A 17,127-nucleotide genomic window follows, 5' to 3' on the forward strand; every position below is an offset into this window, starting at 1 on the left:
GAGTTCTTGTTTTTTATTTATTTATTTTTTTTAATTTTTTTTTTCAACTTTTATTTATTTTTGGGACAGAGAGAGACAGAGCATGAACGGGGGAGGGGCAGAGAGAGAGGGAGACACAAAATCGGAAACAGGCTCCAGGCTCCGAGCCATCCGCCCAGAGCCTGACGCGGGGCTCGAACTCACGGACCGTGAGATCGTGACCTGGCTGAAGTCGGACGTTCAACCGACTGCGCCACCAGGCGCCCCGAGAGTTCTTGTTTTTTAAATGACTGTTTTCTTTATTAAAAACAAACCAAACCAAACTCAAGTTCGTCGTTCTAGATGAGTGAATTAAATCCACTAAACCTTTCTTGCAATTCATGTAAATGTTTTATTATGCTGGTGTTCTATGTGTTGTCCATTGTAATGCGTGTGCTACGCTTAAAGAATTATTTGTATGCTGTTTGAGAAACAAAATGCATGTCCTTTGTGTTTATTTTTTTCCTACCAGAGAGATGATGAGGATGGTGATGATATGGATAGTTATCAGGTATTACTGCTGCTGTCGATCTGTGGCATGGGGCACAGCTACTGCTAATTGCCGGCATCCGCCAAGCAGAGGGCAGGGAGGAGGAAGGAGGACCATCGAGCAAGACTATGGCAGTGTTTCACTCGCTTTGGATTTGCTTTAAGCATAATCAGGGATACAATACTCTCCCTATAGATTTCTCTGTCCGTTCAAAATGTATGACCAGAATACTGCATTGCCGCTATGCCATCTTGAATGAGCCTGTAAAGACTTTCTAAGCAAGCCCATCATTGCTGTATTAAATTAATGACTTTACAACTTGTACAATTATGCATTCATAATCTTTGAGTAGAGTCTTGTCTTTTCTCCTCACCTCCAAGAGAGTAGTATTGTTCTAATATGCCATTTTAGTTTAAAAGTCTCTTGCCAGATAGGAAATTGCAAAACATTTTCTGCACGTAGTTTAGTTTTATTTTGCCAGTTTTCCTCTTTCGTTAGGAACAAGCTTAATTATCCATAACTTAGAGAATTTAAATCTCAGCTTTTTCTTCTGGAAGTTTAGCGGGGGGAGACTGTACCTCTGAACTTGTACCCAGTCAGCAGTGGCTGGTCTGCTGTCGTGGAACATGGCATGATAGTAACAGGCCAGGCAGCAAGTCAAGAATGAGGTTTTCTGGGTTTGGTCCCCAGTCTTTGTGGTGATTCTCTGTAGTTTCCTGGTGAGCCTTTCTGTATGTAAACTGTGGGTACATTGCAGGTAAAGCCTGAGAGGTCCTCTGTGTCTGCTCTTACTGTCGTGTCTTAAAGGTTAGACTGGAATTAAGCAAGTCAGAGAGCATTTTGAGTCGAACTGGTGGATTTCTTGCCCTCAGAACTCTACTAAGAAAGAAAACAAACAAAAACAGACTTTGCGAGGAAATACCAGTATCCCCTTGGACCTCGGCGACGCTGTTAACTAACGTGCTGCTGCTGTCTGTGTGCTTCCTGCCACGTTGTTCACGGGGAAGTCCAACAGCTGCTTCTGGGGGTCCTTAAAGCATGGCTGATGCATGTTGGGTGTTTGCATGGGAGATTTTTGGTTAGCCTTATGGTAGTGGTCAGAGGTGAAATGTTGGCAGCAAGTTTGAAAGGTTCTCTGCTCATCCCTTCTTTGCATTTCAGAAACTATATGTCATGAGGCCATTGAACTATGAACTATGAGGATGTCTGGTTTTTTTGCATTTCCATTTGCTGTTACATGGTTTGGGCTCTGTTCATGGTGTCTCTGCTTGGAATCACACATCCTTCAAACAAGTAGCTCCAATTTAAACACACACATACACACACACACACACACATACACACACACACACCATAGAAGAATCATCCCAACAGCTGGCGTAGCTTGAGCTTCTCTTGCTTTTAAGTATAATTATCCTTTCGGAAATCCAGGGGCTCTGATTTCTGAGTTAACGGGTTCCTCGATCAGCATGCTGTGTTTCTGAGACTCCTTTGCTTTCTTGCATATTAATCACATAGCAATGTTCAATGGCCTTTCCTAATGAAAACTTTCCTGATCGATGTAAACATCTTTGTTAAAAAAAAGAAATAGCCATCTGTGCACTCTACAGGAAGATGTTTTCCCTCCCTGATGTCAGGAAGAAGACTTAAACTCTGTGAGGGAAAGGTGGTCCGACGCACTCATCAAACGACGAGAATACTTAGATGAACAGATTAAAAAAGTCAGCAATAAAAAAGGTATGTGAGATTAAACTCTTTCCCGGGACTAGCTTTTTCACATCGAGACAGTGACATCAGGTTGTTTTCTCCTCTCAGCTGGACAGTGATACCGTAGTTTTTTTACCTTGTGACAATTATAGATGTTAGCGAATCATTTTGTATGGTATTGAATTTGAAAGTCATAAGCATTCACAAAACTCTAAGTGAACTGTGTGACACTAAATGTTAAACTCAAATTTTGTTTCGGGTCGCCTGGCAGGCTCAGTTGGTGGACTGTGCGACTCTTGATCTCAGGGTTTTGAGTTTGAGCCCGTCACTGGGTATAGATTACCAAATAAAATAATAATTGAGAAAAATAAACTCAAATTTTGTTTTGATGAATGCAAATGCGTTCAGTACCGACATCTCATTATGAGGTGTTCTGGGCTCAGACCCCGGGACTGATGGCAGCTAGAGGGTCACGTCTGAAACCACAGCCCTTGGCAGGTCAGCGCCCAGCTCCCCTTGGGTGGCAGCCGTGTGCTCAGCTGGTGCAGGTTGGCTTAAGCTGGTCCACCCAATGCTACCAGCTCCAGGGATTGTTTGCTTATACTGGCAACAGCCACTCGGACTCTAACATAGAAGTATGTTCTTAAAACCCTTAGTCTCTCATCCTGACTTTATGATCCGTTCATTGTGGTTGGTTCTGTACCAAAGGACACATTATGAATGTTTATCCATTTCAGGTAGAGGTTAGCAAAAGCTCCCCCTCAATAAAAAATCTTGGCTAAACATTCTTTTGATTTTTAATATTTATTTATTTATTCATTCATTCATTCATTTTTAATTTTTTTCATGTTTTTTATTTATTTTTGAGAGACAGAGCATGAGCAGGGGAGGGGCAGAGAGAGAGAGGGAGACACAGAATCCGAAGCAGGCTCCAAGCTCTAAGGCCTCAGCACAGAGCCTGACGTTTGGCTCAAACCCACGAACTGTGAGATCATGACCTGAGCCAAAGTCTGACGTGTAAACAACTGAGCCACCCAGGTGCCCCTATTTTTGAGAGAGAGAGACATAGACAGAGAGACAGAATGAGAGTGGGGGAGGGACAGAGGGAGAGGGAGACACAGAAACCAAAGCGGAAGGCTCCAGGCTCCGAGCTGTCAGCACAGAGCCTGACGTGGGGCTCAAACTCCCAAACCGTGAGATCATGACCTGAGCCAAAGTGGAATGCTTAACTGACTGAGCCGCCCAGGCGCCCCTTGGCTCAACATTCTTGGCATCAGTTTGTGTACGAGCTCGGCCTGCTAATGTCAACTCACTTTGACTACACCTTTGTAGCTGCAGAGTTGAATTATGAATCCAAGGACTTCAAAATATATTAAATAAAATCTCTTTCCTAACAAGCGTGAAGGACAATGAAGTTAGTTGTAGAGAGTGCATATGTTGGGGGTTTCAGTCATCTGTAAAGTAGTGTGTAGTTTTATGAGGCGGTGTCACACCCATCATTTCATTGGCTCCTTCCAAGAAGCGTGTGAAGTAGACATAACTTGTATTATCCCTTTTTGACTCATTAGGAAGCCCAGACTCTTCTGTGAACAACTTCCCCCAAGTACAGAACCAGGAAAAACAACCTGTATTCTCATCCCTGTCCCAAGGCTGTTTCTGCGTCCCTTCCTGATGGTCCATCAGGCGAGAGTCCTGGCCCCTGAGAGCTTGTCTGGGTGCTCAGGCCGGAGCTTCGAAGCCTCATGTCCTTTTTTGGAACATCATGGATGTTTAAGCCACTTGGGGAATGTTACCAAATGAAAACCTATTTATTTTAAATTTGGAAATTGTCGAGGTGCCTGGGTGGCTTGAGCGTCCAACTTCAGCTCAGGTCATGATCTCATGGTTTGTGAGTTCGAGCCCTGCATTGGGCTCTGGGCTGACAGTGCTGAGCCTGCTTGGGATTCTCTCTCTCCCTTTCTGCCCCTCCCCTGCTCCCACACATGCTCACTCTCTGTCTCTCAAAAGTAAAACATTTTTTAAAATAAAAATAAATTTAGCAATTGTCTTTTCGCCCCCTCTCGGCACCCATCCCCTCATTTTGTCCTGCAGAGAAGACGGAGGACGACGTGGAGCGGGAGGCCCGGCTTGTGGAGCAGTGGGTGGGACTGACAGAGGAAAGAAACGCCGTGCTGGTGCCTGCACCGGGCAGCGGGGTCCCTGGGGCGCCCGCTCACTGGTAAGTGCTGTCCGTTCCCCCCATGCAGGCCTGACATGATGGTGGCCGGCTGGCACCAGAGGCGTGCCAGTGCCTTTCCAGAGCTGTCACAGTAAATGCTAAGTGACGTGAACTGCCCAAGGAGGGACCACCCGTCTCTGGTGCTGCCTTCCCTTCTCTCCTCCCCCACTGCAGCCAACTTCCTCTGCCGGGAAGCCGGGGAGTGAGGATTAGCTGACCCGCAACCAAATACCCCATGTCTTAGTTTCTCCACATGAGCATTTTGGACACGGTTTCCTGATCTCCAGAAATGCTCTTAGTTGGACTTGAAAGAAGGGTGTTTCCAGGGTCTATTTGGAGAGGGGAGAAAATATATTTTCTTATTAGCTTTCAGTGCCTGCTCTGTTTGGTCCCTAACACACAGTAACCAGCTCTCGAGCACTAAATAACAGTGATCAGTCAATTGATCGTTCCATCCCAATGCTCATGAGAAACAGCATGGTATCCTAGGCTCTGCAGTCCAGTAGATCTGAATTTAGTTTCCAGCTGCAGCTCTTTAAGTGTTCAATTTCATTACCTTCTCTGAGGCTTTATTTCTAATCTATTAATGGACCTCCTTTTTTTTTTTTTTGGACTGTTGTAAGAATTAGAGTTAATATATTAAAAATACCTTGTCCATGGCGCCCATTTGTTAAATGGTAGCTCCTGCTGCTGCTTATTCTCATTCTCGTTCTTTTTACAAGAATATGTCCTAGGGGTTCCTGAGTGGCCTAGCTGGTTAAGTTTCCGACTTTGGCTCAGGTCATGATCTCACAGTTTGTGAGTTCAAACCCCACATCAGGCTCTGTGTTGTCAGTACAGAGACCACTTCTGATCCTCTGTGCCCCCGAGTCGCTCTCTGCCCCTCCCCTACTCTCACTCTCTCTCAAAAATAAAAAAAACAAACATTAAAAAAAAGGAATGTGTCCTAGGCATTTAGGAGAAATTGGGTTGCTTTTGAACAGAGAATATACACGCCCAGATCGTGTCTTTAGGGTAGGCGTAGAAACATCAGTGATGTTATTTGTGTCCATAATGACAGAGAGAAGTATAATGGATTCGATGGTATTATGAGACCAGAAAATCCAAATTTGCTGGCACATAATTTGTAACATGATGTTTCTCCCCACACAGCCCCCTGCTGTACTGGAATCCTGTAGGGCACACACACGGTCTGTCTGCTGGCCACGTGTTAACAGATGGACGCCTTATTCCCAGTCTTGTTCTGCTTCCTGAGGCCTTGTCTAGACAGCCTTTCTCCTTACCTCAGTCACCTTCATTTGAGCCATTTCCAAACTTCAGATCATCTCGACTGTACAGTGGGTCCTGACCCTGAGTATTCTGATTCTCAAGAGAAAAGATGGGCCCAGGACTTTTCATTTTAAGAGGCCCTCCCCACTAGGTGACTCGAATGCACCTGGGCCAGTTTTTGATAAAACGCTGACTGCTTTGGTCTTTTTTGTCTTTCATTGTCTTTTTAGCCTTTTTTATATATCTTTAATTTTTTAAGTGTATTTATTTATTTTGAGAGGGACAGAGAAAGAGAGAGAGTGAGCAGGGGAGGGGCAGAGAGAGAGGGAGAGGGGGACAGAGGATCCGAAGCAGGCTCTACACTGACAGCAGAGAGCCCGATGCGGGACCGGAACTCATGAACGGCAAGATCATGACCTAAGCCAATGTTAGGTGCTTAACTGAACCAGCCAGGCGCCCCTCTTTTGGGCCTTTTATATGTCTCTCATTCTCGCCTCCTGTGAGTTTTTTTCAATATTGTCTTTATTGTTTATTTCCTCTGGGTTCTGATCCTGCCCCCTATCTCCATTGTTTTTCTTTCTTTCTTTCTTTCTTTCTTTCTTTCTTTCTTTCTTTCTTTCTTTCTTTCTTTCTTTTCTTTTCTTTTCTTTCTTTCTTTCATGTTTATTTTTGAGAGAGAGAGTGCACACTTGAGGGAGACGCAAATCCAAAGCAGGCTCCAGGCTGTGAGCCATCAGCACAGAGCCCGACACGGGGCTCGAACTCATGGACCGCGAAATCATGACCTGAGCCAAAGTCAGACGCTTAACTGACTGAGCTACCCAGGCGCCTTCCCCATCTCCATTCTTAACAGCATCCCTTCCCTTCTTTCCCATTACTAGAATTATTTCTAGAAAGGCTTCAAAGAATCTTTGTTTCACTGGTAGTTCTTTATGGAAGTCACATAATTCTCATGATTTGTGTTGACAGGGACGTCAAGAAATGTGAAAATATTTCATTCATAGAATCTGTATCTCCACAGCAGTTCTCCTCCTCTTCCGTGCCTCTGTGGTGTTTGATTATCTAACAAGATGTAAAACATGTATTTTGTTATGATTAAATTTTGTTGTTGAATTTAGGATCCCACCACCTGGAATGGAAACCCACATCCCGGTTCTCTTCCTTGATTTGAATGGTAAGTAACCACCAGTGCTTTAGGTGTTCTTGTATTTAACTGAGATTTGTAATCTGTTCAGACCCACCTGATTTGGGATCCTTGAATCACTTTTCTTTTTTTTTAAAAAAATTTTTTTTCAACGTTTATTTATTTTTGGGACAGAGAGAGACAGAGCATGAACGGGGGAGGGGCAGAGAGAGAGGGAGACACAGAATCGGAAACAGGCTCCAGGCTCCGAGCCATCAGCCCGGAGCCTGACGCGGGGCTCGAACTCACGGACCGCGAGATCGTGACCTGGCTGAAGTCGGACGCTTAACCGACTGCGCCACCCAGGTGCCCCATTGAATCACTTTTCTAATCACTCGTCTGTTGTGTCTAGGTGGCATCCTTAGTCCGACCAAATGCATGAAGTTTGACACAGAGCATCACTGGTTATCCCACAGAGGAGTGCACAGTTTAAAAGAGAGTACCGAGAGGTTAAAAACTACACATGAAAACGTTAAAACTGGGGCACCAAGTGGTTCAGTCAGTTAAGTGTCTGACTCTTGGTGCAGCTCAGGTCTTGATCTCAGGGTCTCGAGTTCAAGCCCCATGTTGGGCTCTACACTGGGCTCCGCACTGGGCATGAACCCTACTTCAAAAACAAACAAACAAACAAACAAACAAAAACACACGTTAAAACAGTTATGGTTTAGAGACATTAATGGACATAGGAGTTACCTGAGAAGGTAATCACCCGCAGAGATTCTGAATTTTGAAACTTTGCAATGGCCTAGGAATCTGCATTTCTAACTAGTGCCATTTGCTCCCCACCCCCAATAGTATTGATATCAGAACATGATTACACTATAACCTTGCATTGAGGGTTGTTCTTTACTATGGCAATTAGACCAAACCTGTGTGAACCAAGAATGATGGTTCTTGTATTCAAGTATTCAAGTTCTTGTATTCAAGTATTTTAGCAGTAAAATCCATCTTCAGAATGCAATCTTAAATGGAACCCCTTTTGTAGAAGGTAAAAGCAGAGTTGCCAAGTGGGGAGGTAGGTAGGCTCAGGTAGGCTCTTTGACACGGCCCCCAGAATCTTAGAACACAGCCTGGAAACCTCTTTTTTGGAGGGAAGACCCAGGGAGGTTGGCTTTGGCTCTTCATATGAAGAGGTTTTTTGTTTTGTTTTATTTTGTTTTAAGTCTGGAAGTAAAATGCGTGCCTCATGAAGTGGTGAGTTCTCTGTTCTTGGGGGGATAAGAGCAAAGGTTGGACAATCACTTACAGAAATCTGTGAAGGGTGAATCCCACATGGCGTAGGGCTCTGGAGGAAGGTGATCCTCGTAGTTCTCCCAAGTACTCAGAACTTTGAATCTTTTTTTTTTTTTTAAGTTTATTTATTTTGAGAAAGAGTGCAAGTGGGGAAGGGGCAGGGGGAGAAGAGAGAGAGAGAGAGAGAGAGAGAGAGAGAGAGAGAGAGAGAGAGAGAGGGAGAGAGGGAATCCCAAGCAACCTCCACGCCACCAGCACAGAACCCAAAGCAGGGCTCGAACTCATGAACCACGAGATCATGACCTGAACCAGAACCAAGAGTCGAACTCTTAACCAACTGAGCCAGCCAGGCACCCCACAGAATTTTGATTCTAAATTGCTAATTTAGCTGTTCCAGTCTCTAATCGAGTGTAAGGTATGTAAGTAGGACACAGCCTAACCCCAGGTTACACAAGGAATTGACATCAGAAAGCAAAGTTTCAGGTGTGTGTTTGTAGGGAAAATATTTGCTCCTAGGACTGCCTATGGGATATATTTGCCCATTTTATCAGAAACTCACAGGGTCCCTTTTTAGCTCTCCTAGTTGTCCCTGGAAAGGATACAAGCTATTGTGAGTTTTGGAGTCTCTGTTTCAACTTGGGGTAAGGAAGGAAAGAAATGAAAGTGTGTTACTTGCAAACTTCATCAGTGGAAAACACATTTTAAAAATGTTGGCGCTTGCTTAAAAAATGACTTTTCCTTCCACTTCTGTTTCTGTGCCCTGGATTTGGTCAGCGGATGACCTCAGTGCCAACGAGCAGCTCGTGGGCCCCCACGCGTCTGGTGTGAACTCCATCCTGCCCAAGGAGCACGGCAGCCAGTTCTTCTACCTGCCCATCATAAAGCACAGCGACGAGGAGGTAACTGAGCCCTAAGGCTCTGTTCGTGGGCTTCCGGTTAGTGCACAGCCCAAGGGCCTCTCTTCCCATGAAGCTGCCGTGGTCTGCACTGGGGGAGAGGACTGGGGAACTTGGAAAGTTGAATGTGTGTTGTCGCTCAGAAGAGGTGAGGAGGAACATGTATGACTCGGTGGGGCTGCGTTTATTTCCGTGCATGGTGTGCATGTGCACCCCTGAGCCGTGTCTCTTTCCGCCTCCCCCTTCTCCCGTCCTTAGGTTTCAGCCACAGCCTCTTGGGACTCCTCAGTGCATGATTCCGTTCACCTGAATAGGGTCACGCCGCAGAATGAAAGGATTTACCTCATAGTGAAAACCACGGTGCAGCTCAGCCACCCAGCTGCTATGGAGTTAGTATTACGAAAACGGATTGCGGCCAATATTTACAACAAACAGGTAGTAATGGGGCCTGATTCTGCCGTTGCCTTCATGAGCTTGAAGTCCCTTCCTCCTGTCACAGGGTAGGGTTTTGTGGTGCCGATACAGTGGAAGTGCAAGTCCTTCCCACACTAGCCAAGTTACAGCCTGATTCTCGTTGACCCAACGTACTGGGGCATAAAGAGAGCAGAGGTAAATGTCACCCAACAGAGGGCTCTCTGCCTTGGCCGACTTGAAACGCATCATCCTAGGAGGCAGTGGGGCAGTGACATTTCACTGTTCGAAATAGGTTAAGTGACAAATCCCAGCAGGATAGTGACAAAACAGGATGAGAAGCGGGCTGTAAATAAATCCCTGCTGCGTCCCCGGGTCTCATCTCAGAGGTGCTACAGGCCAAACTGAGCCTCTCCAGCCTTCTTCTGCCTGTGAGAGGAGGACACATTGATTCAGCCCTGTTGAGACCAATAGCAAGGCTGCCCATGGGGGAGAAGAGCAGCCCCCCAAATCCCTGGATGGGCTGCAGATTCTGTTATCTGATCCCCAAATGACAGCTGGACACTGTTGTCCTTCAGAGTCAGAGACAAGGATTTTTTTGGTTTTATTTTTCTGGGTATTGTATGCACATCAAAAATGTAGTCCTTGGGGCGCCTGGGTGGCTCAGTCGGTTGAGCGTCCGACTTCGGCTCAGGTCACGATCTCACGGTCCGTGAGTTCGAGCCCCGCTTCGGGCTCTGGGCTGATGGCTCAGAGCCTGGAGCCTGCTTCCGATTCTGTGTCTCCCTCTCTCTCTGACCCTCCCCCGTTCATGCTCTGTCTCTGTCTCAAAAATAAATAAACGTTAAAAAAAATTAAAAAAAAAAAAATGTAGTCCTTGATAATGTTTCTGCAATCTGTAAAAGGCTGAATAACATATATAGTATTTCATATCGCTTAATTCGGTTTTCCTTTCCTTGGCAGAGTTTCACCCAGAGTTTGAAGAGGAGAATATCGTTGAAGAATATACTTTATTCCTGTGGTGTCACCTATGAATTAGTATCCAATATACCAAAGGTAAAATACATATTACTTTTTAGAAATATCAAAATACAAGTATTGGAGGGGTGCCTCAGTGGCTCAGTTGGTTAAGCGTCTGACTCTTGATTTCAGTTGAGGTCTTGATCTCAGGGTTGTGAGTTCAAAGCCCCTCATTGGGCACCACATTGGGCTCTGCATTGGGCAGGAAGCCTATTTTTAAAAAAAAGAAAGAAAGAAATACAGGTATTGGAGAATATGTTAATTCTTAGAACATCTAAATCACTTCCTCACCACAGTTTGGATAAAAAGATGATTCACACAAAAGCATTGTCATTGCCTTGTCCTTTCAGGCAACAGAGGAAATTGAGGACCGGGAAACACTGGCTCTCATGGCAGCAAGGAGTGAAAACGAGGGCACTTCCGATGGGGAGACCTACATTGAGAAGTACACGCGAGGCGTGCTGCAGGTGGAGAACATTCTGAGTCTTGAACGGCTGCGGCAGGCAAGTAACAGCAGTATCTGGACCAGAGGATGAGATCACCAGCCCTTTCCCCTCCACATGGACAAAGATGAATTTATTTACCAAACACCTTCCCTCTGAGTCTGTGAGAGAAGGAAGACTTGAGTAGCAGTCTCATTAGACAAAGTAGTTACTTTGAGGAGCGCCTGGGTGGCTCAGTCGGTAAAGTGTCCAGCTTTGGCTCAGGTCATGATCTCATGGTCTGTGGGTTCGAGCCCCACGTCAGGCTCTGTGCTGACAGCTCAGAGCCTGGTTCAGATTCTGTGTCTCCCTCTTTCTCTGCCCTTCCCCTACTCACACTCTGCCTCTGTCTCTCAGAAATGAATAAACATACACACACACATACATACATACATACATACATACATACATACATACATATATATATGATGTAGTTACTTGGACAAAATAGTATTACCAAAAATTAAAATAATGTCTACATTTTATCAAACACCTTCTCTGGAAGTACTGTGCCTGAGTGATTTAAATACAGTCTTTCATTTAATCTGCAAAATCACCCTAGGAGGGAAATAAACACTGTCACAATCTCCTTTGGTAAGTGAGAAAATTGAGGCCATGGTAATAAGCTAACCCGCCACAGGCTACACAGCTAACAAGTGGTACAAAGTCAGTTGTAAACCTTGGAGGGCTTGACTCCTAAGTCCACAGGTTTAACCACATGCTATTACCATCTCCCTAATTTTGGGGTCCAGGTTAACTTCTGTAACAACAACAGGACATTCAGGTGAATGTAGTCTAGGTAGTAGAACTCTAAGACAGGAATTGTCATCCATGGAGGCAATAGTTGAAGTTACTGGAAAGTGCCTTGTGAGCAACAAAAGTTCTAAGATTGGCATCTGGGGGGCTCCTGGGTGGCTTGGTCGGTTAAGCGTCCGACTTCGGCTCAGGTCATGATCTCACGGTCCATGAGTTCGAGCCCTGCGTCGGGCTCTGTGCTGACAGCTCAGAGCCTGGAGCCTGTTTCAGATTCTGTGTCTCCCTCTCTCTCTGACCCTCCCCCGTTCATGCTCTGTCTCTCTCTGTCTCAAAAATAAATAAACGTTAAAAAAAAAAAAATTTTTTTTTTAATAATTAAAAAAAAAAAATGGCATCTGGCAGAAAACCCTTCCTTTAGTGGGAGTCCCACCAAAATTGCTGCATGAATAAAGTACAAACAGCATAAAAGTTGACTGTGGTTTTGCAAATGACATCTATACTTACGGGTACCTCTGCGTTTTCTCTGCCTACCTATGTAAAAAATCCACAACATAAATCAGTTCAGCAGTTTTCTTGGTTTTATTTATGACAGGCATTTTTGGTAGGTTAAGGAAAAAGAAATGAGTGGGGTACAATAAAGATCCCAGCTCTTGTAAATTTGGGAGGGAGTGTGGGGTCGAAATGATGCGTATTTCTATATTTTCTAAACATTCCACACTAAATGTATGTTATTTTTGTTATCAGAAGGAAAAAAAAATAAATGCTATCGTGAAATCTTACAGGCGGTCACGGTCAAAGAAGCACTGTCCACGAAAGCTCGGCATCTCCGGAGGAGCCTAAGCACGCCAAACGTTCACAATGTAAGTGCACCCTGCTGAGGCTCTGCTGAGTCCTGGCCGTGTGTCAGGGTGTGGGGGCGGTGCGTAAGGGGTCTGGAGTCAGGCGGGAGTAGGCCCTGTGGGCCTCCCACAGGAGGTGTGGGCATCCCGCAGCACCAAGCCTGTCCTCTCCTAGGGAACCACAGCAGAGAGCGCTGGTATGGTCACATGACTGAGCCTTGAGTAGGATCTTACGGATTCCTGGTCATAGAGTTATGTCCTTGAAAGAAGTTTCTTGAGACATAAATGCATGTAGTTGGTTTAAGGATGGTAGAGACAGCTAAAAATCCTGGCTGCTGCTCGTGAGTCCGTTTCTATGCCCTGTTCAAGCTGCCCTGGTGGATTCTACTGGGCTGCCCATCAGTGTGACAGGGCTCCAGGCACCTTCATGTAGACACTCCTCTAGTTCCTGGTCTCTCCCCTGACCACTGGATTCTGTTCCCCAACTGGTTCATCTGGAAAATCCAGTTGACAGAAACTGCTTCTAGTGCAGGGGAACACTGTCATGGGAAGAAAGGACAGACTAGGGCATGGACAGTTGCAAAGCAGTCTCTTTTCCAGAAGCAGCAGGGTGTAAGATCCTGCCAAGGAAAAGCACAGCATCCTTGCCTTCCTCCTCTCCAGAATTGCCTGGAAGTGATTGAAAACATGGCGGACATTGATAAAAGTTGTCATACGGCAGGCCACAATGCAGCCCCAGACAATCCCTATAATCGTTTTTTTTTTTTAATTTTTTTTTTTAATGTTTCTGAGACAGAGACAGAACATGAGTGGGGGAGGGGCAGAGAGAGAAAGGGAGACACAGAATCGGAAGCAGGCTCCAGGCTCTGAGCTGTCAGCACAGAGCCCGATGCAGGGCTTGAACTCACAAACCGTGAGATCATGACCTGAGCCGAAGTCGGTCGCTCAACCAACTGAGCCACCCAGGCGCCCCCCCCATAATCGTTTTTGTACAGGTTACTTCTGACCACAGTGCAGTTATTAGAAACTGATAATGGGAGCCTCATGCCACGTATGTAAAAAATCCACAACATAAATTAATTCAGCAGTTTTCTTGGTTTTATTTATGAAAAGCATTTTGGGTAGGTTAAGCAAAAAGAAATGAGTGGGGCACAATAAAGATTCCAGCTCTTGTAAATTTGGGAGGAAGGGTAGGGTCGAAACGATGTGTATTTCTGTATTTTCTAAATGTGTAAATTGAAAAAAAAAATGGTCTTTTAATTAAGTTTTAGGTATCAAAGAAGAGAGCGTAATGGAAATCAGGATGTATTTAGAACAAAATGATAATAAAAATGGGTACATGTACCAGTACTTGTGGGATGTGGTTGGAAGTGGTAGTTAGACAGAAACTGGGCTCTGAATTCCCTGTTACTCCGCTTACAGAGCCAAATACTAGACAGTAGGGAAAATGAAAGAACAGTGAGCTACTATTAGGGATGTATGGCTCTTGTATTAAAAAGAAGAGTGAGGGGCGCCTGGGTGGCGCAGTCGGTTAAGCGTCCGACTTCAGCTCAGGTCACGATCTCGCGGTCCGTGAGTTCGAGCCCCGCGTCGGGCTCTGGGCTGATGGCTCAGAGCCTGGAGCCTGCTTCCGATTCTGTGTCTCCCTCTCTCTCTGCCCCTCCCCCGTTCATGCTCTGTCTCTCTCTGTCTCAAAAATAAATAAACGTTAAAAAAAAAAAAATTAAAAAAAAAAAAAAAGAAGAGTGAAAAACAACGAGGGAAACATCTATGCTACAAGGATGTAGACAGACCCCCTATGAAGTATTCTGTCCACCTCCAGCCCCCTAAAAAATGATCCTGCTCTAAGATTCTGAATCTAACTGCTAAGTAGTTACAGGGGACAGAAGAGAATGTTAAATGACACAATGGGGACTCAGCAAGAGGGAAACTTTATGGGAACAAATGACCTAGAAAAGGGAAAACCCCTAAGAGACAAAATACACCCTCTGATTGCGATGTACAAATTGTTGTGATCCTGATTCAGAGTTCATTGAAAATGTTTATGAGACATTTGAACACTGGAAGATATCTGATACTATTTAGGAATCCCTTAATTTTTTTAAGATGTGATAATGGTATTATGTTTATGTTTGTTTTGTTTTTTTTAATCAAACTCATGACCCCAAGATCAAGAGTCATGTGCTCTTCTGACCAAGTCACCCAGGTGCCCTTGTGGTTATTGTTTTTTTAAAGGGAGGAGGAATTCTGTATTTTTTACAGATTCACAGAGAAATATTTATGGATAGATAATTTTTAAATTAAACAAAATCAGAATTAAAAAATGTTAAGGTAATAATAAATGCTAGAGCAGAATCCTAATAAAGAAGGAAATAATAAAGATTAGAACATAGGTGTATGAAATAGAAAACTAACAATGGAATCAACAAAGCTGGAAAGCAGGCTTTTGGAAAGACTGGTCAAATGCACTGACTTCTACTTAAGTTTCATTGGGGAAGAAAAAATATTGGGAGAATAATTCAAATATTATTGGAAATAAAAATGGACATATCACTAGAAACAGAATGGAGATTTAGACAGCCTTAAGAGCAAACCATGAATAACGTTATACCAGTAAATGTAAAAGCTTCAACAAAATGGAATTTTCCTACAAAAACCGAATCAAGAAGACAGAAAATCTCAATGCAGTTATCACCATAAATGAAGCCTAAATTCGTGGAGAGACAGACTGTGTTCATTGATGGAAGCACACAGTGTCAAAGAGTTGGCACATCTCCTTAAACTGATCTATAAATTTCCCACATAATCTCCTATAGGATTTCATAAGCTGACCGTAAAATTGCTATGGAAGAGCAAGTGGAAGGCACACAAACCTTATCTGCAGCCCAGGGTTTCCATGCCTTAGTATAACTTCTAGAGCGTCTCATAGAAACATAGGATGGGGGCGCCTGGCTGGCTGGCTCAGTCGGTAGAACACGTGACTCTTGATCTCGCAGTCATGAATTCAAGCCCCACGTTGGATGTAGGGATTACTTAAATAAATAAACAGACTTAAAAAGAAACATAGGATATATTTAGAACTAAATAATGCCGAAATTGTATACATGTCAATCATTGTGGGGTACAGCTAGAGTGGTACTTAGGGACCGTAACAATAATTTATTTCATTATAGTTTGTAACTGACAAAAATTGGAAGTGGCCTACATATCTATCCAGAATAGAACAAATAAATTATGAGACTAATTAAAAAGACCATGGTAAGATACCACTTTTTTTCATTATAAAAATACGCATGGGGCGCCTCGGTGGCGCAGTCGGTTAAGCGTCCGACTTCAACCAGGTCACGATCTCGCGGTCCGTGAGTTCGAGCCCCGCGTCAGGCTCTGGGCTGATGGCTCGGAGCCTGGAGCCTGTTTCCGATTCTGTGTCTCCCTCTCTCTCTGCCCCTCCCCCGTTCATGCTCTGTCTCTCTCTGTCCCAAAAATAAATAAAACCGTTGAAAAAAAAATACGCAAAAAATATATATTATGTGTGCATATAGTAATACTTTTATGTATAAGATGTGCATATATTTTTATGTGTACATCCATTTTATGTATATAAGTAACTATAGAAGCTGGTGTGGGAATAATAAACCCCAAATTAAGGGTAGTTGTTACACCTGAGGACTGCAGAATAAAGAGGGACGTGAGAAGGTCATACAGGTTTCAATTGTAAATGCGACACTACATTTCTATATATGTAGTTTATGTTACACATATGAACTACGTTGATAAAACCATTGCCCTCTTACAGGTCTCCTCCAGCCGACCAGACCTTTCCGGCTTTGATGAAGATGATAAGGTGTGCACTTACCATGGCTAGATTATTAACAGAATCTAAGTCTGAAAATTTAGGATATCCTGGTGTTTTGAAAATCTCAGGATTTCCTATCTCAATCTTATTCAGATTATTGTCTCTACATGTCCATTTCCAAGTTCAAATAGTGGATATGAAATTGCTGTGCACTCAGTGTTACGTTGTAAGTTAGCATATTTGCCGTATCAAGCTAATACTACACATAATTGAATATCTGTGTGTTAACGGGTCTAACTCAATGCTTTAAGAAGGTATTATATCTACCCTAGCAAAATCAAAATTATTTCAAGTAGGTAAAATTGGGGATTTAAAAGTAAGGACATATTACAACATCACCTTACTCAGCAAGTATTTCTTGGAACATATATTGTATATATGTCCCTATGCCAGGGACTAAGTGATTCAAAGAATAGAAGCACAGATTATGCCCTCAAGAAGTTTAAAATCTAGTCTTTAGCGGCAGCCAACTCCTGAGAAGTTGGAGTAAGATTAAATAAACTTATATGATACATACAAATTTTCTCTCTCCAGTATACCCATATCTTATGCCAGTTTGATACTTTTAAATCTCAGGCATATGGAGTAGAGTAACCATACCACCTAGTATGTCTGGGGCAATCCCAGTGTATGCCTGCTACCCAGGCAAAATTATCAGTGGAACCATTTCACCCTGAAAAGTGTTTCATTGTGGTCTTTAAATTACCCAGTCATCCTAGATAACGCACCAAATTTATACAAGTGGCTGC

General features: G+C 43.9%; 1 protein-coding gene across 9 annotated transcripts in view; it reads left to right on the plus strand.

The window, feature by feature from the left end:
• The window catches only part of KIF13A (kinesin family member 13A), a 219,129-nt gene that overhangs the window by 186,533 nt on the left and 15,469 nt on the right, over positions 1–17,127 (plus strand). For 6 of the 9 annotated variants that reach the window (XM_086706170.1, XM_086706172.1, XM_086706173.1 and 3 more), the window contains 10 exons: positions 491–529; positions 2,146–2,245; positions 4,307–4,433; positions 6,821–6,876; positions 8,893–9,017; positions 9,273–9,449; positions 10,389–10,481; positions 10,796–10,948; positions 12,466–12,543; positions 16,319–16,366. In XM_086706170.1, the coding sequence (XP_086562296.1) occupies positions 491–529; positions 2,146–2,245; positions 4,307–4,433; positions 6,821–6,876; positions 8,893–9,017; positions 9,273–9,449; positions 10,389–10,481; positions 10,796–10,948; positions 12,466–12,543; positions 16,319–16,366 (996 nt within the window). The remainder of the gene's footprint in view (positions 1–490; positions 530–2,145; positions 2,246–4,306; positions 4,434–6,820; positions 6,877–8,892; positions 9,018–9,272; positions 9,450–10,388; positions 10,482–10,795; positions 10,949–12,465; positions 12,544–16,318; positions 16,367–17,127) is intronic. The other 3 variants (XM_086706171.1, XM_086706175.1, XM_086706178.1) reach the window with 1 other exon arrangement.

Source organism: Puma concolor, chromosome B2 (genome assembly GCF_028749965.1).
Source record: "Puma concolor isolate L17-30 chromosome B2, mPumCon1.1.hap2, whole genome shotgun sequence".
Lineage (NCBI taxonomy): Eukaryota > Metazoa > Chordata > Mammalia > Carnivora > Felidae > Puma > Puma concolor.